The 27257-nt window shown below is 49.0% G+C and overlaps 1 protein-coding gene across 1 annotated transcript in view; it reads right to left on the bottom strand.

Annotated features, from left to right (window-relative positions):
* Positions 1-9676: 9676 nt before the first annotated feature.
* The window catches only part of CLIC6 (chloride intracellular channel 6), a 40151-nt gene continuing 22570 nt past the window's right edge, over positions 9677-27257 (bottom strand). Inside the window, exons 2-6 of the mRNA XM_027585143.2 lie at positions 16197-16306; positions 15477-15602; positions 14532-14638; positions 13797-13978; positions 9677-10176 (exon numbers count right to left, since the gene is read on the bottom strand). Of these exons, the coding sequence (XP_027440944.2) occupies positions 10015-10176; positions 13797-13978; positions 14532-14638; positions 15477-15602; positions 16197-16306 (687 nt within the window). The 3' untranslated portion in view covers positions 9677-10014. The remainder of the gene's footprint in view (positions 10177-13796; positions 13979-14531; positions 14639-15476; positions 15603-16196; positions 16307-27257) is intronic.

The raw sequence follows: 27257 nt of genomic DNA, 5'->3' as shown, positions 1-27257 counted from the left end.
GCATGCCTGGTCTCCTGACCCTCAGAGTCTATGACATGGTAACCATGAGCTGCGTTAAGCTGCTGAATTTGGGGTAATTTGCTGGCAGCAGAGAAAATGAGCACATTACCCTAGAATTACAGAGAGGAAATGGGACCACATTTTCTCCATCATTTCTCCATCCCCGTGTTTTCTGTGCCCCCTTTTCCCCGTCAAGGTGAATGTCCAAAGTCAGGGCTTTGGTTTGGGTTATAGAAAGTCTGGTTGATGGCGTAGAATGTGTTCTGAGAAAAGGTAGCTCATTAGACCCATTGTGGGTGATTAATCCTTCCTTCATCTTACATGATCAGATGATTAGGTATTGCTGGTTTAGTCTCAGACTGCAGAGATATTTCTATATGGGGCGGGTGGCTCTGCCAGAAAGCAAAACATCTAACAAAAATCCCCAAAGCAGGCAGCTAAAAATGTCTGAACTTAGAACCAGCCCTGGGGCAAGGGCTGTGCGGAGTGTGATGCTCATCCGAGCCAGGTGGGTGTGGGGGAAAAGGGGAGCTCTCCCCGAGGATTGTTACTGGTGCTTAACTGCCCCCCTGGCTCCAGGTTTACAACTCAGTAGTGGGAAACTACATGGAACTACCTACCATCCCATCCCCACACTGGATAGGTGAGGAAACCGAGGCCGGGAAGGTTAGCTGTCTTTCCTGAGACCCCAGCCAGAAGTAGCAGGGCAAGAGCAACACGCAGGGCTCTCAACTGTATCCTACCTGGTCCCCGTCCTCCAGCACAAGATGACCCAAGCATGGCCTGTTGGTTAAACCACCAACTCCCTCAAATAGATCCTGGCTCAGTCTGCACCTAGCTGTCCTTGCTCTGTTGGAAGCAAGGACATGCTGTTGGAAGCATGAAGCCAGCTCTGCGGAAGCTGACTCGCCTCACCCTAGCTCCTCGATCAGCTCTGGAATCACATGCTACTGAGGATGAAATGGCGCAGTCACTCCAAGACCCAAACTTCACCAGGTAAAGTTTCCTGGGGCTGCAGCAACACAGGACCCACAGGGTAGGGGGCTTAAAACAACAGAAATTTACTCTTACTGTTCTGGAGGCCAGAAGCCTGAAATCGAGGTGTTGGCAGAAACGTGCTCCCTCTGAAGGCTCTAGGAGAGGGCGCATCTTTGCCCCTTCCAGCTTCTGCTGGCTGTGGACAAGCCTTGGCAATCCTTTGGCTTGTGGCCGCACCACTCCTTTCTCTGCCTTCATCTTCGTGTGGGCCCCTTCCCTCTGGGTATGTATGTCTCAGTGTCTTCTGTTCTTATAAAGGCCCTAGTCATATTGGATTTGGGGTCCACCTTAATCCAATAAGACCTCATCTTAATTCAACTAATTACATCTGCAAAGACTGCGTTTCCAAATACTGTCACACTCTGAGACTGAGTGGGCATGAATCTGGGGGAGACGCTATTCAACCCGGTACATGGTGTTATATGTATGCCCATGGCTGGCTCAACCAACTGCCCTAAGAGTAGAGACAGATTGTACGTGCAACCTTTTCCATCACTCCTCTCCCTCACCCACCCCCACCAGGACTCATAACCCAGACCCAGAAATTAGAGAGAGTTTATTCTGGAAATAGCTCAAGGAGGATCTAGCCACTGGCTGTTAATCCCGACTGTACAAGAGAATTGCCTGGGAAGTTGTTTGTTTGTTTGTTTGTTTGTTTGTTTGTTTGGAGAGAGAGAGAGTGGGAAGGGGCAGAGGGAGAGAGAGAATCCCAATCAGGCTCCATGCTCAACATGGAACCCAAAGCAGGGCTCTATCTCACAACCCTGAGATCATGACCTGTGCCAAAATCAAGAGTCAGACGCTCAACTCACTGAGCCAGCCAGGTGCCCCATTGCCTGGGAATATTTTTAAAACACCAATGTCCAAGCCTAACCCTAAAGATTCCAATTCAGTTGGTCTGAGGTATGGCTTGCGCACTGATAATGTTTAAAGGTACCCAGATGATGCTAATATGCAGTCAAGATCGAAAACCCACCAATCTAGCCCAACTGCTTAGTTCTCAGGTGAAGAGTTGGAGCAGACAAACCTTTACCTATCGCCCTCCCCTCCATTTATTGCTATCTCCAAACCTGTAAGCTGCCAATTCTCTGACTGGAATGTCCCACCCCCCTCTAGATGGTCCGAGGCCCTGAAGTTGACAGAGCAAGGTCTCTGTGGTGGCCCACACCCTCCACTCATGAGAGAGAAGCAAGTAAGGCTCCTCCAGGACCACAAGGCAAGATGGCAGCCACCTCGCCGCTGTCACAGTTCACACCCATGGCCTACGGGACCACATACACTTGTGTAGGCCTTGTAAACTGGAAAGTGATCCACCGATGTGCCTAATCGCTTCTATGACTTCATTTGTGGTAGCATCCCCTCAGCAACCTTGTAAAAATCTTTAAGTGTATCCCTTGCCCACTTACCCGCTTGGTTTCCATTATACGTATTCTTGGGCATTTTTCTGGCCACGATTCTATTTTCTCATTGTAACTACACGTTTTTTAAAAAGCAAGAAACTTTTTTTTTACTTCTTTTTAATCTTTGTGTATTCCAGTATCACATTCAATACAACAAATTCTTCTTTCCCCTGCATGAGCCAGCAAAAAATACCAAAGTATGCACCAGAGCCCTCCCAACACCTGAACCACTGTCAAATGACCCTAAGATTTTCTTTCAAACAATATTCTCTTTCAGCAACAGTGAATCATTTGTGAGCTGCACTAAATACATACATACATGCATGCATGCATGAAATAAAACAGAAATGGAAAGATTCAGACGGAGGCAAGACCAGTCCTGCTGCTCAGTCTCCTTTAGAATCCTAGATCCCTCCCTAACCCAGTTTCTCCTTCCTCTTGGCTCCAAACTTGGGAGAACCCCAAACCACGAGGAAAGGGAACCCCATGAAATGACGTGACCAGGCCCCAACACCTCAGCTTGGCGCGGACTTAAGAACCAAGAGGCAAAGATCCTTGTTAAAATAACCTACATTTTTCTTTTACTCCTTTTCGTTCAGTCCACACTGTGGGGAAAGTGTGTGCACATGGTTAAGACCACGGTATGCACATACTTCAAAAACTCTGATACGTGATGTGACTGGAGAGGGCCTGGCGGCCGCCTGCCACTGCCCCAAATCCCCAGGCCACACAGTGCCACCCGCGGACCTCAACTCCAGGCAATTTGTAAGTGCGGCTACACTCGATTTTTGCATCTACTCCATGGGCTTCCTGAAAGGTCCCTCGGGCACCAGAAAGTGCTTGCATACCTGTGGTGTAAGCCACAGTCGCCTCCACCCCTGTGGGGAGTCCCCCACCCCTCCTCACTCCTGCTCCTCCCTCCCCTCCTGCCCCTGCCTCTCCCCCTCCACCTGCCTCCTCCCCTCCCCCTCTCCCTTTCTTTGAGGCCTCTTCCAGGAAAATCCAAGGTCTCTCTCTATTTTGGCTTTTTAATTTTTTTTCTGAGCAGAAAGATGTGGATAGAATCTTCTAGGTCCATTTCCTGTGGGGTCCTGAGGAAGCTGCCTTCTGGGCTGATGAAAGGCTGTCCTTCTTTTACCAAGGAACGCACTGGAAAAGTCAGCACTCCAGGATGCAAAAAAAAAAAAAAAAAAAGAGCCAGCAAAGAGGTGGGCTTCGGTCAGGGTCAAAGGTGAGCACCGCAGGGCTGCTTTTTGATCTAGCTCTACAGTGAAATCAATGGATGGATTTATCGATTGCTTGGCCACTGATTGGGGAATAATTAAGTAGGTTGTCAGACTCCACCCCAGCCCTGAGGACATCTGGCAGCGACCTCACAGGAGCAGGACCCTCTTCTCCCTTCCTCTGACCCCACGGTGAGCAGCCCCTCCACCCTCTGGGCCAGGCAAGGGGTCAAAAAGTCTGTGGGGACACAGACACAGGATGGAGGAGAGACAGTGCCTCCCCACCAGCCACGACTACCTTCCTCCAGGCCCGGGGCTGCGAGCAGAGCCCAGGGCAGCTCAGGGAGGTGTGCTAGGCCCAGGAGTCAAGGCTGGTGGGAAGAGGAGGCACAAATCTCCAGATGCTCCAGGTTTCTCAGGATCCAGGAACTTGCCCCGTCCAGAAAGCCCTCATGCGTCCCTGAGCCATCAGTGTGCTGGGCTCCAGGAGGGAGTGCTGGGCTTATCGGCTCCGAGAGGAAGAGGCCAACGAGTGGCCCAAGGGCTCTTAGCTCCTGAAGTCCACAGGCAGTGCCCGCCCCGCCCCCGTCGGGGTTCACAAGCAGGAAGTGGCTGAGTTGGGTTAGGGGTAGTCTTGAACAGGAGTTTCCAGTCCTTGAGGGCACCTCCCGCGGCCAGACAGAAAGCCACAGGAGAGAGCGGGAGCCCCACCAGGGACAGCCAGCAGCCCATCAGAAAATACAGCCCGGCTTGGGTGGGGGCCTTCTGGAAGCTGGGCTGAGACCAGCGGGAGCATTTTAGGCTTTGCTTCTCTGGCCCTGAAAAGCCACCCTCTGACAAGTGGGCTGACCTTGGACGACACCAAGGAAGCTGGACTGGGTTTGTATGAAGCCCTGAGGTTGAATCGGCATCAGGCCCGGGGCGGGGGGCGCCGACTGCCACCTGCCTGAAGCCCAGTTCCTGCGGAAGGTGGGGTGACACCCCCACACCTCAGGAAATGGAAGGAAGGGGAGAAGGACAGCTGGGCCCCAGGGGGCCTCGGGCTCTGGCTCGAACATCACTCACATTGACGCATCCGCTTTCCCACGTCTCTGAGCCTGAAGGACGTGTCACACAACTGAAAACTGTGTCTCCGAGCTAGATGGGAGGGGTCCCGATGGAGCCATCGGTCCGCTGTGGAGTCTGTCCGTTCACAGGATGCGTGACAGACGACTGGCCCCACCCGCAGAGACCCACCAGAGGGGACAGCGGAGCACTTAGCGGCCACCATCCCCCAGGTGGTGCTTCATGGCAGGGAAACAGGAGGTCAGGGTGTAACTGCGTTCCACTTCCGGAGAAAAGTTCATGGTCCTGTAAACCTGTCCATTTTGACATGACCCATATAAGCAGCGCAAATACAGGCAAAAATCACGTGTGTGCACCCAGCCACAGACAACTTCTAAGTACACCGATTTCTACCTGACCATGAGCTAGTGTTCCCATTTTCCAGGTGAGAAGAGCAAGGCTCAGAGAGATTACATGATTATTCAGACGTGTCAGAGGTATCGAGGGCAGACTTAGGACCCAGTGTCTGCAGTTGTTTGGTTTTTTTTTTTTAAAACATCCCTGCCACTTCAAAGTTCCTCACAGAGAAGAGGCTAGTAACAGGTTTAACTTGTTAGCACTTAATGCCAGGTAAGGGCAAAGCAGGCAAGCAAACAAAAACCCTAATGCTATTTGAACTCCCTTTTACAAAACCAAGGAATGTTCTGTGCAGTGGCCATTACCCTCTTCCGGGTACGATTATCCTGGACTCTGAAGGGATCTGCACGCTTTACCGGCTTCCCAGGACTCCATGCGGTGTTGGTGAGGTATGTAGTAGCAGAAGGCTGGGGCTTCAGAAAGGGGCCTGACTCAGGTTCCCAAGTATTAGGCCCTGGAAAGGCAGCTTTGCAGGGGACGGAGTCCAGCAGGTCAACAGAGTCATGGGTAACGCCAGGCCAGTCACTGATGGCCACTGTCCTTGTCCACCCCCCGGGAGGACAGCAGGGAACCTATTATAGAAGTGGGGGGAGAAAGAGATGGGAGTGGAGTGTCATCCAGAAACTGGCTTCTCTTCCAGAGTGTTGTTAGGACCGCTAAATGTTCAGGCACTGCAGGAGAGGCACTGAGACAGGACAATGTGCACAGTGTCCCTGAAAGGGAAGAAATGAACAGCAGGTCGAATAAGATTCCATCCCCAATCACTGGGCCATTGGTGGCCCATTGCCAGGCCTGACTTCCTGAATAGATGCCTTTCACTTCCAAATCTGCAACTCCCTGCTCTTGAACACAATTTCCCCTGGACGGTGACAGGGACCCCAAAACCGCAGCTCTGGGGTAGCTCCCTGACTCAACGGCCTTCTCCAGGGCAAAGGTCATCAGAGACTCGGCCCAAACTCTCTGTGATGGGGAAAATGATATTGTCAGGGCACAGGCTACAATGGCAAGCAGCCGCCCCGCTGGGTCCCTGAGCACACAGGCAGGCAGCAGCAGGGTCCCCCTGCCCTGCAAACACCACCTCGAGTCACAATGATCGACAGTCCCTCTGGGACTAGGGGCCACACGCGTGCATCTGCTCTTATCAAGTGGCCGTGCCCTGAAATGTGGTAACACATTAGACCAAAACGTAAATGTCTGAAGGGAAACTGACCATATCGAAAAACTCAGAATTAAAGCTCTGTGTGGAAAGAGAAATTATTTTGGAATGCAAACAAATGTATACCAATGTATCCATCGTATGTATCCAGGGTTCTGTGAATTATATATTCTCGGGATGATGCACGCCTGGGTTCTCTTAACTGTAAAATAAATGGTGGATTTTTCTTATTTAAAAAAAAAAAAGACATTGGCTCAGTTGGTTAAGCAACTGCCTTCAGCTCAGGTCATGATCCTGGAGTCCCGGGATCGAGTCCTGCGATCGAGTCCCGCATCAGGGCAGGGAGTCTGCTTCTCCCTCTGACCCTCACCCCTCTCATGCTCTCTCTATCTCATTCTCTCTCTCTCAAATAAATAAATAAAAATCTTTAAAAAAAAAATAAATAAATAAAAAGACATTCTTTTAAAACTCTTCCAAAGCCTAATTATGAACCACTGGAGGTGGGGAGTGAGGCATAGGTGCTAAGAGATGTTATGGTCACTGACTGGAGGACACATGAAAGGGAACAATGCTGACCTCACCCACAGTGTGTGTATGTATGTGAGTGTGTGCCCATGTGTGAGCGTATTGCGTTATATGTGCGTCTGTGTGTTTGTGCTTGGAACAGCGTTATACGTAAACATGTTTCTGTGTGTGATGGTGTGAGTCTCTGTGTGTACGTCCGTGAGTGTGTGTGTCTGTCTGGAGGGCTTGGGCATACGTTCAATGCCTGGAGATGGACCCCGTAGATCAGAAATTACCTCTTGAGACCTCTGATCTCTAGAATCCCTTTCCTGGACTGAATGTCCTCATTCCATCCCCAATGCCTGGGCAGTACCCAGAAAGTATAATTTTGCGACACTCCTGTATCCATTCCAGCCTCCAGGTGGAAATTCTGTGTTCAGAAGAAAAGCTGATTTTTTTTTTTTAATTGTAGGGCCTCTTGGGCAACCAGAAGTGAGAATGGGATCCTCTCCACCTGGAGAAAGCTTCTCAGCCAGCCTCAAAGCGGGGATTCATTCACTGAGCATCCGTATTTGCATCCTATACGGTATGTTTTGAAGAACAAACACATTTTGTTTCAAGACCCATGCTGTAATAAAGACTTCAAGCCAGTGAACAGCCCTGGAATATTCCTTGCCTTCCCCAAAGAAATAGCCTTTTAGGGGCCAGTGAACAGGATGTAAGGGTGGACCCCAGGGTGAGGCTGGCCAGGGACCACCCACTTTCCTACAACCACACTGACAACTGAAAATAAAACGGTCTGATGACCTCTACTGTAGCCACCTGGACAAGGACAGGTCACCCAAGGACAGGTCTTTTCTGACCTCTTTAAGTCTCTGTTAAAATGTCTTTGTGGCTCACTATTCAAATACGGGTTATTTCTAACTCAATTACCAATAATCCCTGCTTCGACATTGCTCTTGTTGTTTTAAAGGAAGCCATTTCTGTTCATTTTTTTCCTTTAAATCTAAATGAGGAAGGGAATGTGGAAAAAAATTAAAAATCTTGGTTTCATGTAAACATCTTTATGTGTTTAATTTTTATGGCACACAGAGTTTATGTTGATCATGTCAACATCTAAAAATACAAAGTTTGCACTAGTAACAAGTGGTAGTCTATTCTTTGACCACATTTAGATGTACTATTATAACACTAGACTTGAAAATCTGACTCCAAAAAAGATGTGAAACATGCATGATGAAGAATGCTAGACACAACCTCCAAAAATGTGAAGAGTTAACAAAGAGAGCAGACGGCTGGGTGGGCAGCCCCTACATGAAACTGGAGCCTCCAGTAAGAGGGAATACAAAGTAGCCACCATATCGTGGACTTTGTTTCTCTTACTGGACAATTTCTCACTAAATCCCAGAAGAGCTGCTGTTAATGCTTTTTTTTTTTTTAAGATTTACTTATTTATTTGAGAGAGAGGGAGCACAGGCATGAGGGGCAGAGGGAGAAGGAGAGAGAATCTCAAGCAGACTCCGTGCTGAGCGCAGAGCCTGATGCGGGGCTCCGTCTCACAAGCCTGAGACCAGGACTGGAGCGGAAACCAAGAGTCAGATGTTCAACCGATTGAGCCACCCACCCGCATCTTATTCTTTTCCAAATAAATGCAATAAATTCTTTTCTAAATAAATGCCCATGGAGCAAATGCATATATTTTTTAAATGAGCCTTTGGCATCAACCACAGGCTACCACCAAATGGACAACAGGGTTTCTATAAGATGTATGTAAACATCAAAGGAATGCAGCCCCGAGAATGCTCGAGAATGCTCAAACCCAGAAGGATCGTGATGCGTATCTACACAGCCTTCTACACCGTTTTCCATGCCGTCAGCTGGAGCCCGGCAGCCCAGCCCAGACACACTACAGACGAGAGGCTGGCTGCAGGGCAAGGTGGCAGGGAAGCCACAGACAAACCAGAAAACTCTCGAGCCTGAGTTTCCACTTCCTCCCCAACTTGATTGGTTACCAGAACCGCCCAAGAGTAGTCACCATGAATTCAATCCCCCTGGAATTTCCCTGCCTGACCTCGAAATGACACTGTAGAGGGCAGAAAAGCAACAAGAACCAGGCTAGCCCCACACCCCATCATCGCTGAAGAAGCGCAGTGCTGGGTCTGAGAGAGGGCAGCCCTTAGAAGGAATCGAAGTGTGCTTGGTTCACATTTCATCACAAGGCGGGAGGATCCTCCAATGTGCAGCTGATGTTGAGCATCCACAGGAAGGCATGGTCTCATGAGAGGGGAGGGAGTGGGAGAAGGCATCCAAAAGGAAGCTGGAACAAAAGACCATGTGCGCTCTCCTCTGCTGCCTGCCCTGGGACCTAGAGGCAGCCGCCATCACCAAGGTGGTAACTAGGCAGAGAGGGGACCTCCCATAGCTCCCAGCCTCTGTATCGCTGCGGGTCACTGCGGATCTGTGGACTCCAGGTCTCCACCTGTGAAACCTGATCGCAAGCAGCCTCTAGCTTTGCAGTGCTGGATCTTTTTGGATCCTCTATGGATGCTCATCAAGGCTTCACCCACAGGTCCCCTCACCAATTTCATAGGAATGGAGTTGTGTGCAGTGTGAGCATCTGTGAGAGACTAAGGAAGGGGAAGATGTTCACCAATAAGTTATCGGCAATTATCTAGGTGGAGTGAAATTTTAGGTAGTGTTTTTTTTTCTTCCCTATATTCTCTCACATTGTTTTAAAATATTAAAATAGGCATGTAATCATCTTGTGACTATAAAAACAGTATTTTCGTTCTGAAAAAAAAACTTAAACTACTATTTTAGAGGAGAAAAATAAGCTGTATATGATTATGAAAACTATCAGAGACAGATGATTTTTTTTTTAATTAAAGGAGGAATTGAACTCAAATCTAATTTGTCTTGAAACTTAAACTGCAAAACACATGTCCTAATATCATGGTTTACAGGATCCGTGAATGCCAAAGAAGTAAATTAAGAAGTCAGTTGGACAAGTGGTGGGTGTCACAATAGATATTCGTATTATTCAGTTACACAAGTGAGTTGACAAATCACAAGGCCATGTGCCATTTGGTGTTGAGTGGCTCTCACTATGATACAGTATTATTAAAATATGGGCATTATGGTTTTTGGAAGGAAAAAAAGGACACACAAAGACCACACTCTCATCATAGTTTAGTTCATACAGCCAAGAAATAAGACTGAAAACAATCTGGCTTCACTTCATTCTTTTTGCAACATCTGAATATGCATGTTCAATCTCCTGGTCAGCTGGACACGTATTCGTGAACTCATCCCTAGCATAAGCATTGTTCAAGTATCTCCAGATGCCAGTCATTTCAGAAGGAAATTCAAAATCTCTGTATCTCTTGGCCACGATCTGAAAATCAAGAGGAAGTAATCAGCAAAGGAAAAGCCCACTAATGTAGACAATTAGATCAGACAATCCACTCTTTTGAGGTGTGTAATATATTCTCTTTCTCGAGTCCTGATGTATTCTTCCTACAGCCAGCCAGGCTGCCCCAAATTTCACTTCAACTTTGCAACAGGAAAATTCATGAAAGTACTGGGCTCAAAAGAGTGGCTCCACACAATCCTGCCCACCAATTTATCTTAGACAGACCTTGGGATCCACTGGCATGAATTTGGTCTCTACTTCGGTGGACTTCTCCTTGTCTTGCCAGCAGTTTGGGCTTTGTGTGTTCTGCTGCTCTGTTATTTGGTGCCTAAAGATTCATGAGGATCTTCAGTTTAGACTGTGCCTGATTCACTGTGAAGTGCTCTCTTTTCCCTACTTGCTGAGCCTCACTTCCTAAAATCCCAGATATCTGTGTATATTATTCCTACAGATTTCCATCACTCTGTCACTAAACAGATCATCTCATTGTCAACAAAGGAACACAAATCCCTCTCCTCATGGAAATGGTGGATGTGAGGACGGGGCAATTGTGAGTGAACTTCATGGGAAACAACAGTGTGAGATGTTTTCTTTGGCTGGTGGGGTGTCGGTGAGGAATTTGTCAGAAAGGAGAGTATATTCTGTTGGGCACTCTATCAGGTTCCTGGGGCTGCTGTAACAAAGTACTATAACCTGGGTGGCTTAGAACAGAAATTTATTTTCTCGCAGTCCCGGAGGCCAGAATTCTAAGATCAAGGTGTCAGCAGGGCACATTCCCTCTGGGAGCTCTAGGAAAAAATCTGTTCTCTCCCCAGTTTCTGGGAGTTTCTTGACTTGCAGCAGCATAAGAGCAATCCTCACATGGCATTCTCCCTATGTGTGTGTCTGTGTCCAAATTTCCTTTTTTTATAAGGACACCAGTCCTATTGGATTAGGGGCCCACCCTACTCCAATACAACCCATCTTAACTAATTACATTTACAAAGATCCTATTTCCAAAGAAGGTCATGTTCTGAGGTACTGGGAATTTGGACTTCAATGAAGTCCAAATTATGAATTTGGGGGGATGCAATCCATCCCCTAACAGAGACCCAGCGCTACAAAGGTCAGTTCTGCTTTGTCGCCTCCGTTGTCTGGATGAAGTGGAACATGGGACAAAGCAAATTAGGAGATCTTTGGGACCTATTACTCAGATCTTGCAGGCCAGAAGCCACCGATGCAGCAAAACAAGACAATATAACTGTCAGAAACCCTCCTAAATGGTTTGACATCTTTTACCTTAATTCAACCTTATTGCTATTAACGTTAAGAATTCTTTCCTTTTGTTTGCAAAAAGTCAAGGTTAGGGTTAGAGCATCCTCCATTCTGAGGCTCACAGATGAGGCAAGAGGTCACCATGGCTAAAAATGAAGCCCAAGCAATTTACAGTCTCTCTCTTGACTGGTTCAAGGACTGTTTCTTTTCTCTACTTAGCAGGCACAAAGCAGAATGCCACATCCCTTCTCTCCACTTCCCCTCCCTGTTCCTTCAGATTAAGGGATGGGCACCAGAATACAAAGATGACGCCTCTGTACGGTTCCTCCCTAACTCTCCCTCCCCAGAGATCTCAGCCCAAAAGTGATCTGTGTGGGGCTGTTCCCTGATTCTCCTCTCATGGCCCCAGTCCTCAAAGAGGTTTGGTGTTGGGCATTTCAGGACTGTACTATGTACTTTTATAGACATCTGAACTTGGCTAAATATACAGGGAAGCATACACTGGCTCTGTGACACCTCACATCAGACAAAGTTTCTGTCTTTGGATTGGTATTCTGTCCTTTTCTGGTTTTATGAAAGATGAAGCTTTACTCTACTTTTTTCATATTGTTTTTGGCGGGTTTATAATTTCCTTTACTCTCTCATCTTTTATCATAAATTCCTTTAGACCGAGCCTCATTTCCCTTCCGAAGGTGCTCCATCCTGAAAGATTATTAAGCTGTTTGGTATTTTGAGTGCTCAATGGCTTTGAGGAATTTGCTCTCCAGTCTTATATTGGAGCCAGGGACTGCTTTATTTTACTCTGAAGTTTACCCCATCTCCTGAAATTTAAAAAACTCTTTTCTTATAGGAGCTAAACAAGTGGCAATTGACGGTGTATGGCTGGGGCATTTCTCTTGCTCTTCCCCAACCTCCATGACCATATAATGGTCATGGCAATGACTACAACACATCCGCTGAAGGGACTAAACCACACACAGCTACATAAATATCTTGTTGAAAATGGTTTCCAAACATAGGAGGTTTTGATGAGTTGAGATGCTTTCATTACATTTTAGATGTTGGGAAACTGGCAAAGTTATTGAAAACAACATTCACTTGAGGGCTCAAACACATCTTCAAGGCTTGGATTTCAAGTTAGTATCCTTCAAGCACACTGGGGAAGAGAGAAGAAGAGAAATGGAGCAAGGATTAGGAAAGGAATCGGGAAGGAAGATGAAATGCAGAAATGAAAGGCAAGGCAATGATGAGGAGCAACCGGGGGTAGCTGGTAGCCTGCAGGAGTATCAGCAACACAGATCAGGTGAGCCTAATTTGTAAATTTCTAAATGCCAATGACATACTTTATTAGACCACCGGGTCCTTGATTTGGACTTCCCTGTGTCTTGCCCAACTCCCCTATCCTTCTACCAAGGACCTAGGTTTGGACTTGGTGGAATTTTAATCATAAAGGTGCCCCAGAACAAGGCTTGGCCTTCTTCTTGGGGCCTCTGAGGCTACTGAGGGCCAAGAACATTGCAGGTGTAATAATGATAACAATTAACATCTATAAGTGACGTGAAGGCTGGAATTACCACTGAGAGCAAGCCATAACTCCGGGGGCCAAGTGTAAGGCCATCTACTTCGGAATCCCCCAGGGTCACCCCTGGAAGTTCTGATTTAGGAGACCAGAGTCTGGATGGGGGATTTACAATTCTAAAAAGCTCCCCAAATAATTCTTATGCCTACTAATGCTGGAGAACCAGTGGTCTAGAGAGCCTTTAAACCCTAAAATATATGATGCATGATGCTGACTTCCCATTCAACTCTCTGGGAAGACACGATGCTAAACCTGGCAAAGGCCCAGCCAAGGAGCTGCTCCCTAGCTATAGGGGGTCAATACTAAGAGCTGAGAAGACACACCTCTGTCATCCCTATGCAGAGCCATTTCCCCTGCCAACCACCACCAACTGACTGAATTCACACTGCCGTACTCCCAGATTTGGCGCATCGTCTCCAAGCCTCAAGCATAAAAGGCCGGGTATAGTCACGTTGCCCTCAAGTTGTCTTCACATAACTTTTCTTTAGGCTGTGGGGGTAAGACTTGGAACAAGAAGCAGTGAGGATAGAGGGGTGAGAGCCAAGCTCCCAAATGTTTCTTGAGACCACCTGAAGAATACCTGGGAATATCCATGTATCTGAGACTGGGGATTCGACCGCCTCAAACAGAAAAAAAAACAAAAACAAAAACAAAAAAAACCTGACTTTTTAATTCAGGAGTCTGCATTTTAGATATTTTTGATGTCTGGCCAAAATAAAACAAAGCCTCATTTGCGTATTCAGCACCTGCAGCAGGAGGAACATCAAACCTTTATAATGTGAAGCTTGGGTAAGAGGTTACAGTCGGCTAACGTGAGCTCATCCCCATCCAGGAACTTCCTTCCAGAAACAGTGACGTCCTCGGTGCTGTAGGCATCGATTTCATCAGGCAAAGGGCTATTTAAGTAATTATCCAGCTTCTTCAGGGCCTTCAGCAGGTTCTTTTCATAAACTAGAACACAAAGGCAGAAAATGACTAAGATAAGCCATACAAAGTAGTGTCACCTTTCTCTAGATATCAAGGAAGGAGTCAATCACCTTTCCCTCGTGGCACATGGCTGGGCAGCACGGGGGAATTGGAGGGAAGGATGTAGATTTCTAAGATCTGCACAAAGGACTCACTCCTCCCTGGAAAATAATTCTGCTGTCTACACAACACTGCTCCTTCTTGAACTCATCCACATATTCAAAAGTATTTATGGGAAGCCCATAAGGAAGTAAGCACTGGCAAGATCGTCATTGAAACTGATTCCCACGGTGCAGCAGGGGATTCCTGGTGGGGATTCTTTTCCCCTCAAAATGTTCTTTTCTGGGCTCCCAATCTCGATCTCCTGAAACCCACGTGCAGATTCAACACTAGAGGTACTTTTTCCTTATTTCTAGATACAGGCCCCTACCCCCAGGGACATTAGTCAGAACTCCCAGGATCTTAGAAGCCACACCAGAGGCTGAGCAAGGGGCACTCTGAGTGGAGAACTCTGAAGGGGAAGATGGCAGGTACTCACTCTCATTTGCATCCTTCTTGGTGTTTTTTATAAATGCGGAGAATTTGGCAAACACATCATTTCCGGCAGAGTTAGAGTCAGGGTGTTGGGTCCCCAGCTTAGGGTACCTTGAAAAATTTAGGATTGGAGTATCACAGGTAAGTAATGTTTGAGTTGGGCTCATTCGAGTGGGGCAGGGCGGGGGAGCGGGGAGGCAGGTCTTTCTCTGAGAGGATATAGAAGAAAAAAAACTTCCCCCTTGAATGTTTTCCTAATCTTTTTATCTCCAAGCTTTGGAAGCAACAGTCTAGGGAGAAAGCACTTGTTCTCATCCTGGCACACCTTGGACCCGGCTGGTCTTAGTTTCCTTTCAAGTAAGACAAAGGTGGTGCACTTGAAGGTTCTCTTCCAGGTCCGGCACTCTGCAACATCCCACGGTAACATGCACACCTTACCTTCCAGCAGTGGACCTAAGAAATGGCCGACCCATTAGACATCGACCCACCTCCCCCCTACTTCCTGTCATCAAACCATAATTGCCAACCTGCAGGTGCAAAGCAGAGAGAACCAGGTCTATCATCACTCAAGGCTTCTGATCTTGCTCTGTGTTTTCTGTGGCACACCACAGTACAGCGAAGGAAGTTAAGTACCGTGGCCACAGAAAACCAAATACACGAAGCCAGGAGCTTTCAAATTGTCTGTGAAGGGGCGCCTGGGTGGCTCAGTCGTTAAGCGTCTGCCTTCAGCTCAGGTCATGATCCAAGGGTCCTGGGATCGAGCCCCGCATCGGGCTCCTTGCTCAGCAGGAAGCCTGCTTCTCCCTCTCCCACTCCCCCTGCTTGTGTTCCCTCTCTCGCTGTGTCTCTCTCTGTCAAATAAATAAATAAAATCTTAAAAAAAAAAAAAATGTCTGTGAAGGGGGAAAAGTGACAATCCGGTTGTGAGTGCTGGTTTTATGAGGCCTACCTCGGGGGAGCCAGTTTCTCCTCTAAGAACTCCTCGATCTTATTCACATCCGTCTTGACTTCACCATCAAAAGTCATAAAGGGAGGGTTTGTTCCAGGAGCCAGATTTTGCAGGTCTGCGGGTTTCCTGGGGTGAGGGGGGCGGTAGTGAACAGCAGCTTTTGTAAATAGCTGGCAAGGTGTAGACTCATTTCCAAAGCTTAGCCGGGTCCTCCCCAGTTTACAAGGAGCAACCCTTGAGAACGTCAAAAGTGATCGTGGGTTTTCAAAATGTCCTACTGACAACGAAAGTGTGGCTCTTCTCTGGATGCAGAGGTGAGAGAAAGTGAACTCTCCCCAGTGTCCTCACAGGAGATCTGCACACACAGGCTTTTGAGAGGTTCTCTGCTGACCAGGAACGGGGTGGGGGGGTGCAGGTTCCTTATGGTGCCCCCAACTCCTCCCTGATCATTTCTGATCCGATCCTGTCATTACTGATGAGCCCAGACTTGGGCTTCAGTCCTGATCGAGGATGGATGTGCCACGATATTGCCCGTGGGTCCTAGGAGTGTGTGCGTGTGAGTGTGTGCACCTGTGAGTGTGCCTGAGTTTTGAACGTGTGTGTGTGTTACATGAGTGGGGGGGAGTATGAGTGTGGGGTGTGAGTGTGGCTGTGAGTTGGGTGTGGGTATGAATGGGTGTGCCAGGAATCAAGTAGAGTTACTTCAATAATGCATCTTACCTCTTCAGGTCCACTGTTGTCACATTAAATATAACGCCCTTTAGCCAAAGAATCATAAAGAGGCGCTGGGAAAACGGGCAATTCCCAATACTCTCACCATCATAACCAGCCTAAGTGGAAAAAGGAATCTTTATCAGAGCCAGCCTCACAATTTTAAGCGCCAGATTCCGCACTGCGTGGGCACAAAACCATTACAAATTTGTGTTAATGGTCATGACGCTGTACATACCCTTCTGGGGCCATTTCACTGAGCCACTGAGCTCCGCTGGGGTGAGGGTGGGGAAACACAGGGGCGGGCTGCACCGAGCATTTCCTTCTGCCTTCCCACCACTCACCACTTCCTGCCACGCTGGGCCTCTGCACGGCTTCCGCACAGGGAAAGAGCGGCAAGTGGGAACTCCCTTTGTTACCCAAGGCACACAAGAAAGACATGCTCTTTCCCTTCCTCTGTCTCGAGATCCTCTACAGAAACAACACACCTCTTTCCAGGATGAGCAGGCTTAGAAACACCCCAGCCGACTCTCCCACGGAGATAGCAGCCCTCATGGTCTCTGCGGTGCCTGTCTGCAGAATGAGAGGGTTGCCTTATCTGCATCCTAGATCCCTGGACGCTATAAAACTTGGACGTCCCCTCATCTGATTCATGGGGTGGTGGAGAGCTGGGGGGCATTTGTACCGAGAAGGGGGATTATTACACAGTTGGTGTTGAGAGTGGGGAGACTCCTCCCTGGTGACCCAAAGCAGGTCACATCCACACACAGCTCCCCCAAACATAGACACACTCATACTGAACACACGTCCTTCTCGTGGGCTCCTGGCAGAGGAGAAAGGCAGGTGATGGGGAAGGGGGGGTGCTACACACCCCCTAGGAAGTGGAGCAGTAGAATCAAGGCCAACAAAAGAAGCTCCCAAATGTTTCTTTCTCCTGCCCTCTTGCCCCCAAGCCTCCTGTCTCTGACAAGCTCGTGGCATAAATAAGATGCTGCTGGAAAGGCAAGAAGGTGGCTTAGACATGCTCTTCACATCTCCAGACTGCAAGCATCACACCCAGCCAGACCTCAGTGACAGAAACAGCCACAATTAATCCAGCCGCACATAGTTAGGAGAAGCCGGAGAGGAAAGCACCGTGTCTATAACCAGCCTCACAGCACATGAGGCAGGAAGCGAGCTGCTGGCTTGGGAACTGAAGAAAGGCAAAAAAAGATCCCAAGAAAACTGGACCTTTAGAGAGATTGTGTCCTTAAGTCACCTGAAGGAGTTGTTCTTTCTTTTTAAAGATTTTATTTATTTATTTGACAGAGAGAGACAGCGAGAGCAGGAACACAAGCAGGGGGAGTGGGAGAGGGAGAAGCAGACTCCCCACCGAGCAGGGAGCCCGATGTGGGACTCGATCCCAGGACCCTGGGATCATGACCTGAGCCGAAGGCACACGCTTAACGACTGAGCCACCCAGGCGCCCCTGGAGGGGTTGTTAATAATAAGATGTCCTAGAAATTAAGAGGGTAAGACCCCCAGTTTTCAAAAGACTTGATCAGCCTTTTTATAAAAGACACATCCAAATGGCCAATAAGCACATGAAAATGTTCCCAATATCGTTCGGCAGCAGGGCAGTGCAAATTAAAGCCACAAAGAGATCCCACAGCATACCTCCCAAAATGGCTAAAACGAAAAGGTCTGACGATACCAAGTGTGGACAAGGATGCAGAGCAACCGAACTGCCTTTCGCTGCAGTCGAAGGGCAAATGGCACAAGTACTCTGGAGACGTGTTTGGCAGTCATCTACCAAAGTTAAACATAAACCCTACAGCACGCCAATTCCACGCCCAACGGGAGGGAGCACTGAGGTGCACGAGAGACACGGTTGTTGAGAGAAAGAAACCAGACTCATGGGAATTCAAACATAGGCGAACTTCTCTGGGTGACTGGAGTCCGAAGAACAGTTGTCCCTGGAAAGTCAAGTATTATCCAGGAAGGATGGGAGGAAGGCTTCTTGGTAGCAGAAATGTTCTAGATCTCGATCTCCGTGGTGGCTACACAGGTATATTCAAGTGGCAGAGTCTTAGGTTTGGGTTATGTTACTGCATGACTTAAGAAAAAAAAAAAAGGTAAAAATATGAATTAAAACATTGCAGAGAGTTGGATTCAGTAAGTCTTGCCTGGGGCCCAGGAATATGAATTTTTAACAAGCTCTTCTGAGGTGATGTCACACTGGTGGCCAGAGACCCATGAAGGTGGATTTAATGCACATCAAGAGGCACCAACAGACTTCGAGAACTGGATTCAGACTCCTAGAAGTTGCAGGCCCTTGCTGCACACTCGTCTACCCCCACCAACTCTCCAACCCCGACCCCACCCCCCAGGCAGGTGCTGGCCTGTCAACCCAGCAGGGGGAAGGGGCTGAGGATTCCCCCAGCTGGAGTCTGAAGCTTCCCGGGGGCGCTGGAGGGTTGGGGAGGTGTACAGGCAGGACCCCCCACCCCGCACTGAGTGGGCATTACAAGTCCCCTGCAGATGGGCCCTGAAACAGCACCCTGCTTGACCGCCTGAGGCCATCCCCTGCCCCAGGGTCCACCCCCTCCCGGCCATTCTGAAGGCCACTGGGGCTCCTCCTCACTCCGTTCTGGAGCAAGAAGAGCAGAGCTGAGTTACATAAAACTCCGGGCAGCCGGCTGCAAGGACCCCTCCTAAGTCCCAGTGCTTTCTTAACTGCTGCAGGTTGGGGCAGAATCAAGCCAAGAAGAGGGGGCAGGGCCCGAAAGCACAGGGACAGAAAGCCACATATTTTGGCCAGTCCTGACTTGCTCGCAGCTTCTAAACCTCTTATTTTTAGAGTGGTTACACTAAGCACAGTCAAGTCTAAGATAAATTCTGCAGAGTGGGGCAAGTGTTTCTCTTTCTCCCTTGTCTCTGCAGCCTTGGGAATCCTGTCATAACTCATTCCGAATGTGGCCAAATCCCCACGGAGCCCGTGTGTGTCTGCCACCCCTGGGGCATTGACGAAAGCTCATCTTGACAAAGAACTCCAGGTCTGGGAAGGGGCCTGTCCCCCCCCACCCCCAAATTGTTCTTCGGGCCACCTCCAGAATGCTGGAGAAACTACTTCTCCAGGAAGAATAAAGGGGTTAGGAGCAATCCGTCCTTTCAAAGTGAAACATGCCTTTGCCACCCAGCTCTGCAGACACAGACACTTGGCAACAGGCTCCTTTCTGGAACAGGGACCGGAGACAGACAGGTGGCCGGAGGATGGCGCAGCCGCTTGCAGGCTTAAGGGCGCCAGGAGCTTCGAAGGCAGGGATGAAAGTCACAGCCGCCCTCTGCACGTCCCCCACCATGTGGCCCCAAAACAGGACCATTGCAAGCCAGCGGGGCTGGCAGGCTGGAGGCTGTCCGGCCTTTTCGAGAATGAGCCAGCCGCCCTGGCTGCCAATAAGCAGGATTTACATACGCGGTGTTGCCTCATCTTAAACGGCTTTGAGAACACTTTCCCGTCTCGCGGTCTGTTGTAAATGAGGGGTTCGGGGGAACACATGGAGGGGGTGGAGCACCGAGGATGCCTCGCTGCCGGGCTTGATTACTTTAATGTGCTTTCAGTGCTAGGACACGCCAGCGAAAATAAAGGCGGAGCTAGGCCGTCTCCACAGCCCGGTATTGAGCAACACTGGGAGCGGATGGTCTTGGTCATGTTCATTACCCACTCCTACTCATACGGTAGGAGTGAATAACTGACTCCGTAGCCATAATTGAGATGTTTTATGGTACCAAGTTTTATTTTCCGTTGCTGATAATTCTCCCGGGCTAATTACACTCTGAGCTAAAATTTCTCAGCAGAGTTTCTCAGCCCACGGGGGGAAATTTCTGTATGTATACATTTCTGATAAAAATCAGATGAAGCGGTGTGAGCCATCGGTGTCTTGTTTCCAGTGAAGACCCAGACGCTTGGATAACCCAGAATTGCGTGTCTGCCTTTCAAATGCAACTGTAATTCTCGAAAGGAAAACACAAATGCCTCCGACAGGTTCCGAGGCATTCCTTTTGCCACGGAGAGCAGCTGTGGCCTCGAGGGCACTGTAATTCTGTGGGTCCCGGCCTGTGCCCACCTGCCCTGCACAGAGCCCCCTGGGCCCGAGGCCGAAGGGTCCTCATGTCACCACAGAGCCTGGCGTCCCTCCTCACCTCAGGCCTCTTCAAACTGGAGCCTCTCCCATTTACCCTCTGCACACTCAAGCCATTCAGAATTTGTGGGGAAAATACATTTTTTTTTTTCAAATTTCCTTTCACTGCTTTTTGCTTCAGGCAGATGACCTCTCCAGCGCTGTACTGGGGTTACAAGGGAAGAGGCACGACCCCCACCCCCAGCTTCCACTAAAATGCCTCCTGCCCTGCCACTGCCTTTGAGGGACCAAATGGACCCCTGGCATCCCGGTCCAGACCTGACACTGGGGTGACAACCTCCCTCAAGGTATTTTTGGCAGCTCCTCAGCACCGTTCCCTCTCCTTTCTGTCAGAGCAGGCCACACACGCACCACCTTGATTCTCCAACTATTTGTCTCTACCTTCTTTCTAGAAAATTCTATGGGGGCCTAAAAGTTAAACTTTTCTGTAAAGTAAGCCCTTTTCCCCTCCTCTACCCAGATGTAAAATGAAAGACAACTGGGGCAGGCAGAGGGAAGATAAAGGAAGAGGCAATCAATCACTAATGTTCTCATTGTCCCTTAGCTGATAGCTGGCTTTCACCCAAGGGGGTAGGACAGCATCCCGCGCTCAGGGAAGTATTCCAGACCCCACAGGAAACCAGAAGGGACGTGGGGGCAAACAGCTCATTTGGCTCGTCACAGGGATTGGGAGAAAATCAGTGAGTCACGACAGGCTGTCCTGTTTCCAGCGTGCTGGAGGCACCCAGGCCAAACACAAACAGTAGCTGACCAGGGTGGGCAGGAGGCAGCAGGCTGCGTGTGACGTGGGAGGCCGCGGGCAACCCCCTCGCAGGTTCAGTGTGTCTATACTGACTGGATGTCTCCACAGAGGCCGGGGCTCCCTTCCTGACGCCTGACTCTGGGGTCTGATGAACACCTCTCATGGTACCTGAAGACCCAACAGTTATCGACCACCGACGTGGGGCGCCTGGAATCCCCGGGGCTCGCAACAGAGAAATGTGGGAGCTCTGACTGCTCCCCGTGCCGCCCAGACTGCACCCACCCTGTCTCTGCACCTGCCATTTGGAGCAGGTGAGGACTGGGAGACTGTGCCACCCCAAGAAGAAGGCCTTGTGGGGAGCAGTAGAAAGGTGGGGGCAATCCTCCTGGGTCTCTTCCGGCTCCCATTTGGAAGCAGGTCGCTCTAACCCTCAAAACGGGGGTGTCTGGAGGAAGGGACCTATCTTCATTCGTCAGGGCCACTCCCATCAGCCCTGGCAGAGTTCCTGGTACACAGGAAAATGACCAGAAGCCTGAGTCCAGTGGCTTCCATACACCCGGAGCCTGGCTGGCCTCAGAAAGTGCCTTCCAGCCCCTCCCCATTCTTTCTTTTCTGGGCCAGCTTCCATAAACTTTTCCCTTTCAGAAGCTCCAAATTCTTCCTACTAAGATATCAGCCATGGAGAGTGACAGTTAACAGCGGGGAAGAGAAGAGAAGGGGCTGGAGGAAGGGGGCTGGAGAGAGGGAAGTGGGGGGGGGGAGAGGGAGATGGGGGGAAGGCCTGAGTTACAGGTTATAAAGTCTTCCCCAAGCCTCTTGAATCTAATGGTTTGACCTAAAATGCAATATTTAAGTAGATCTGAGACGTCCTGATTTTTGAGTAATTCTGTAAATTTTTAAAAAATGTATAATTCTTTCCATTTGCCTGATAAATGGAAGTTTCTATGTTGAGGCAGCATGGTCAAGGGGAATAAGCGTAGGCCTTGGAGCCTGGGAGAGCCGGTGCAAACTCTGGCCCCACTACCGACTAGTGTGTGACCTTGGGCAATTCACGTGTTCTCCCTGAGCCTCAGTTTCTCCATTTTAAAAACAGGGATAAGGAGAGCCACGCCTTGCAGGATCTTGGTGTGATACACCTGGGTCTCCCAGGCACCCAATAAAAGTAGGTTATTATTGTCATTATCCCCCATCAGCAGCATCAACATCATTACTCCACCAAACGGGAGCGCACCAGAACAGACAATTATGGAATTGAGGGAACTTTTTAACAAGGCTCAATTAGTGTGATTTTCGTGCCAAACTGTATAGCCCTTAAAAAGCCACAGATCCCCCCCGCCCAAAAGTAACGCCTCCTATATCTATTCCAAGTGAAAATTAACAACCGAGGTCGTTTTCTTAATTGCAAAAGCAAACACATCTTCAGCCAGGAGCCAAAAAAGGGCAGGGCCTGGGCTCGCATTCATGTCTGGGAGCTACACCAGCCTCTTGGGGAAAGGTCCAGAGGAAAGAACATCTGGACAGCTCGTGCCCACCTTGACTGATGGCAAGCGAGACAAGCCCCAGGGGACTGCTTTCTTCCCAGGAAATGGCACCAAAGGCCCCTGCTTGTAAAAGTGAAGGGGATCTCCTCTGACTTTTGCCATTTGCCCTAAGGGACCCTGACCGGTTGTGAGCTGTCTTGTGTCCACTGTCACTGGGGGAGAGTGAATTGCACGTTGTGGAAGAGTCCCCAACAGGATTTGAAGGTCTACACGCCAGACCTGCAGATCCACATGAAGAAAGATTATTACAACCAAGGAGGAGAGAAATAAATTAACTGATCCCTTTCTTGTCGAATGAGAATGTTTTTGAAGGAAATGCCTCCAAAACCAGTGATTTTTCAAAGCAAAGAGTCATTGAATACCTGCTCTAATTTTAAATATGTTTCTAAACCACTGACAGCCATTAATTGGATTTAATCCTCTCAAACTCTTGTAAGATGCCTTAGAACTACTCCCATTTTACAGATGGAGAAAACTGAGGCTCAGAGAAGCTAAGCAACTTGCCCAAAGACACAGACAGGACTGGGTGAATAAAGATTTCTCTTATTCTCCCAAATGGAATTCAGTTAATGGTCCCAGCTTCTTTCCGGTCCTCAAGACGGAAACCAGAGTCTTTACCTGAACATCAGTCTGTCCCCAGCACAACAAGGGTCTCAGAGCCTCCCACCCAAATTCCTGCAGCACTCTCCTGCTGGGTCTCCCAGCCTAAGGTTGCTAGCCCCTCTGATCTTTTCTAAATCCTGGACCATCCAGATAAGACGCCATTTTCCTTATATCTTAGATCATTCAGCTGGAATGTTGTTCAAATGCAAATCCAAATGAGGCTGCTCTCCATACAGTGTGACCAAGGCAAAGTACCTCCCGTTCAGGGCCCCAGGGTCCTCATTTACAATGGAGGGATAACAGTACCTACCTTTCTGAGTTGGGTGAGAATTCATTAGATGTTACAAAGAACAATGCCTGATACCCAGAAACATTTGATCATCTGTTGCACCTTCCCTCCTTCTTTCCTCTCCTTTTGTGAAACTGAATGAAGGAAACCTCATTTAAAGTTCTCCTGCCCAACCAACTCCACAGCAGACCCAACAGAAAGAAGCATCCCCTGCATCTTCCAACAGGAAGAAGCCAGCTTTGCTATCCCAGCAGGACGAAGGAAGATTTTCTCTTCACCCGGCAATGGCCTGGCCAATGAGAGACAGTCACAGCTCAGACAATAAGAAACCGTCACCTGCTCAAGCTCTCACTTTTCTCCAACAGACTTTCATTCAAAGCAGCCCCTCCAAGTCCCTCCTTTCTCTCTAAAGTACCATTCCTCTCCTTTGGGCTCTGGACTTACCTACCGTTTTGCCATAGCTTGCACGTCCCAAATTTCAATCCCTCTGCCATTCCCCAACATACCCAGTTTTCCTGGTGAAATAATTGGCTGTTTTGCTTTCGAGGTTGATACTTTATAGGCCAGTTAACCCAGTTATTCTCCTCAAATGCTGTTCTCTCTCTGGCCAATTGCTGTGTCCTTAATTATCCCATGTCACCCTCCTACAAGACCTTTTGTCCACCTCGCTACCATCTAACTGCTGCCTCCAGACCAGTAAGTGAGCGCTCCCCTTCTAGATCCCTTTCTGTGACTGTCCGCTGGGCATTGTTTTTGCCCTTTGCTGAATTCTGCTCGCAATACAGACGGCTCCGCCTGGCTTAGCACCAAATTGTTGACTAATTGTTTCCTGTTAGTTGCATTCCTTCATGGCAGACCGTGTCAGCCTTCTGAGCCGGACAGGGGGTTGTCTGCTCCCTTGTAGTGTCTGTAACACGTTCATCTCCTGCCTAACCGCCTGACAGCGTCCACAGCACTGAGCCAGGCCCGCGCGAGTCACTTTACAAAAACTCACATGGTGGGTCAAATGGCCACTGTCCTGCAAAGTTCTAGCAATTCCTCATCAGCTATAGTTCCTTGAAAGCCAGTGAAACCCCACCTTCTCCCTGAGGAGAACATCCACCACACCCAGCAGTGTGGCCAGCCTCATCTGCCCTCAAGCATCTCCCCAGTCTGCCTGTCCCGGGGCACCTTTCCCCACCCGCCCAAAATGACTATCTCTGGGTAACAAACTCATCCTGGTCTGATTTTAAAGCTGGAAATTCTGCATCGCCCTCCCCCAGGCCCTAGGCAAATTGGAGCAGCTGGTCACCATACCATCTGCCCAGATGAGAGCCTTATTTTTTTAGGGGAGGAAAAACATAATAAATGTCCTCCTAGATTACCTAGAAGCAGGGCTTTGCTCCTCCCTAACCAGAACATCAGCATAGATTAGTGTAACGACCGATCAGATTAGGTAGCTGATACCTTGAGTGCTCAGAACTATCCGGTGCCCTGGAAGAGCAGACAATATACAGAGGGTGAGGTCAGCAGGGGTCCGGGAAGGAGGTAGGAATTACGCCCAGCTTGGCAAACTCCCCAAGTTATGCAGCACCAGCTAATAAAAGGACAGCCTTAACCTTCCCAGCGGCTAGGGGAGCCCTTGGGAAAGAAAAGCAGTTAAAAATCAGTGGTGGGGTTTGGGTGGCAAACCTACCCTAGAATCGCCCAACTCTGGGTGTGATGGATGCTCTAGATCAAAGGGAACCACAGACCCTGGAACCCAGAACCATGGGCCAGGAACCAGGATCTCCAAGGCCACAATTTCTCTCGAATCCTCCCTATTACCCCTGGGATTAAAAGGAACAGCAAGAACCTCCATCCCAGTCAAGTAGGAAAACTTTCCGGGTACCCCCTACGTCAGAAGCCGCTGGGGAGAAAGTCTGCCTCACGGGAATTTGGAGTTGATAGATCGGTACTGATTAGGAAGTGTTACCTTAGAATTTATCTCCCATCTGTCAATCCAACAAGAAGACACGTAATTAAGATGCATCTTCTCCAAATAATTCACCTGAGTCCTTAAGAGGATCACAGATCTCAGTTCTTTTCCAAGGGTCATTGAGAACAGAAGGGCTATGTTGTCAAACAGTGATGATGAAGACAACTAAGAATTAGCATTTACACTCCACCACTCATCGTTCTAAACACTTCACTTAAATCAACTCAGTCCTGACAGCAACCCTATTAGATGTAGGTACTATTACTAGCTCCATTTATAGGTGAGAAAACTAAGACACAGAGAGGGAGAGTAACTTGCCCAAGGTCACCCAGCAGGACTTGAACCCAGGAATCAACCAGAGTCCATCTTCTTCATCCTACTCTGGACACCGGCTTATGTTTAAATGGAACTCCAGCAACGTCCTTCCTCAGAGTAAAGGTCTGCCTCTTGGTTTTACCACCATCTCTTTCAGTAAGGATTGGAGGTGGCTCGGGGAATCCATAATCATAATAAAATGCATATTACAAGCAGATGCAAAGGACAAACAGTGGTTGGGACAGAAAATGGAGCTGGGTTAAGGCTACCAAAAATGCATACCCTGTGTGCCAGGGCAGGGATAGAGGCAGAGGGGAGAAGACATTTGACAGTCCTGGAAACATCTTGGTGGCCAAGTGGGCTGGGGCGGGGGGGGGGTGCCCTCTGGCCACGTGCTACATATTCTGTTCCCTCTCTAAGAAACTTTTGCTAGAACTCGAGGTGACAATGAGTTTGACATTGCGCCTCCATCCCCACAGCTGGAACACAAACAGTCCTTCTGCCCAATCAACACCAGAACCCCCCTACCCCCATCCAGGGCTGGCATCTGCCGGCAGAAACTAGGGAGTCCTGCAAAGCCATGCACCTTCGCAGACGGTCCCACCTCATCTTCCGGCAGGGCAGGCAAGGCCAAAGTGCTCCTTGAAAAGATCCTGTCGCTTCCACTGGAATCCACTCCACCACAGACCATGTAGCATGCCCCATGCCATACGGCTAAAAGAGTGTGGATCTGGAATTTTCTTAAGGCAGATAACAACCAAATGCCTGATCTTGGCCACGAACAGCCTTCATTAAAACCCTGCAGAGAGCCCTAAGCACGAAGCAAGACCATTTCCTGCTGCAGCCCAAGGACCTTCAGACTTGCTCTTCTCACTGGAGAATCTGAGAAGGCATGGGTTAAGGACCAGGAGGGCAACCTCAGGAGCAGACAGGAAAGTACCCACCAACCAACTTTCCAAGTAGGTCTACTCTTGACCACAGCTCGCTCTGGCCATGGCCCGGGGCAATGGTGACAGGAGGTGAAGCATAAACACGAAGATGACTTACTGGTGCACATGGACAGAATAACGGCCCCATGTTATGTTACCTTCCATGGCAGAGAGAGCTCTGCCATTGCGATCAAGGCTGTGGCTTCGAGATGGAGAAGTGATCCTGGATTACCAGGTGGGCCCAATCTGATTACACAGGTCCTTGCAAGATATGGTATGTGACTGGTCAGCAAAGATTTAACAAGGGAACAATGGTCAGAGAGATGAATTCTGCTGGCTTTGAAGATGGAGGAAAGGGGCCATGAGCCAAGGATGCAGGTGCTCTCCAGCAGCCAGGAAAGGCAGAGACCTGGATTCTCCCCAGAGTCTCCAGAAAGAGAGAGAGGCCGGCTCGTGCCTTAGTTTTGGCCCAGGGAGACTCAGGTCAAGCTTCTGACCAAGGAAACTCTAAGA

The sequence above is a fragment of the Zalophus californianus genome, chromosome 1 (genome assembly GCF_009762305.2).
Source record: "Zalophus californianus isolate mZalCal1 chromosome 1, mZalCal1.pri.v2, whole genome shotgun sequence".
NCBI lineage: Eukaryota > Metazoa > Chordata > Mammalia > Carnivora > Otariidae > Zalophus > Zalophus californianus.
Note: the sequence above shows the minus strand (reverse complement) of the source record. Positions and strands in the feature narration are given on the sequence as shown.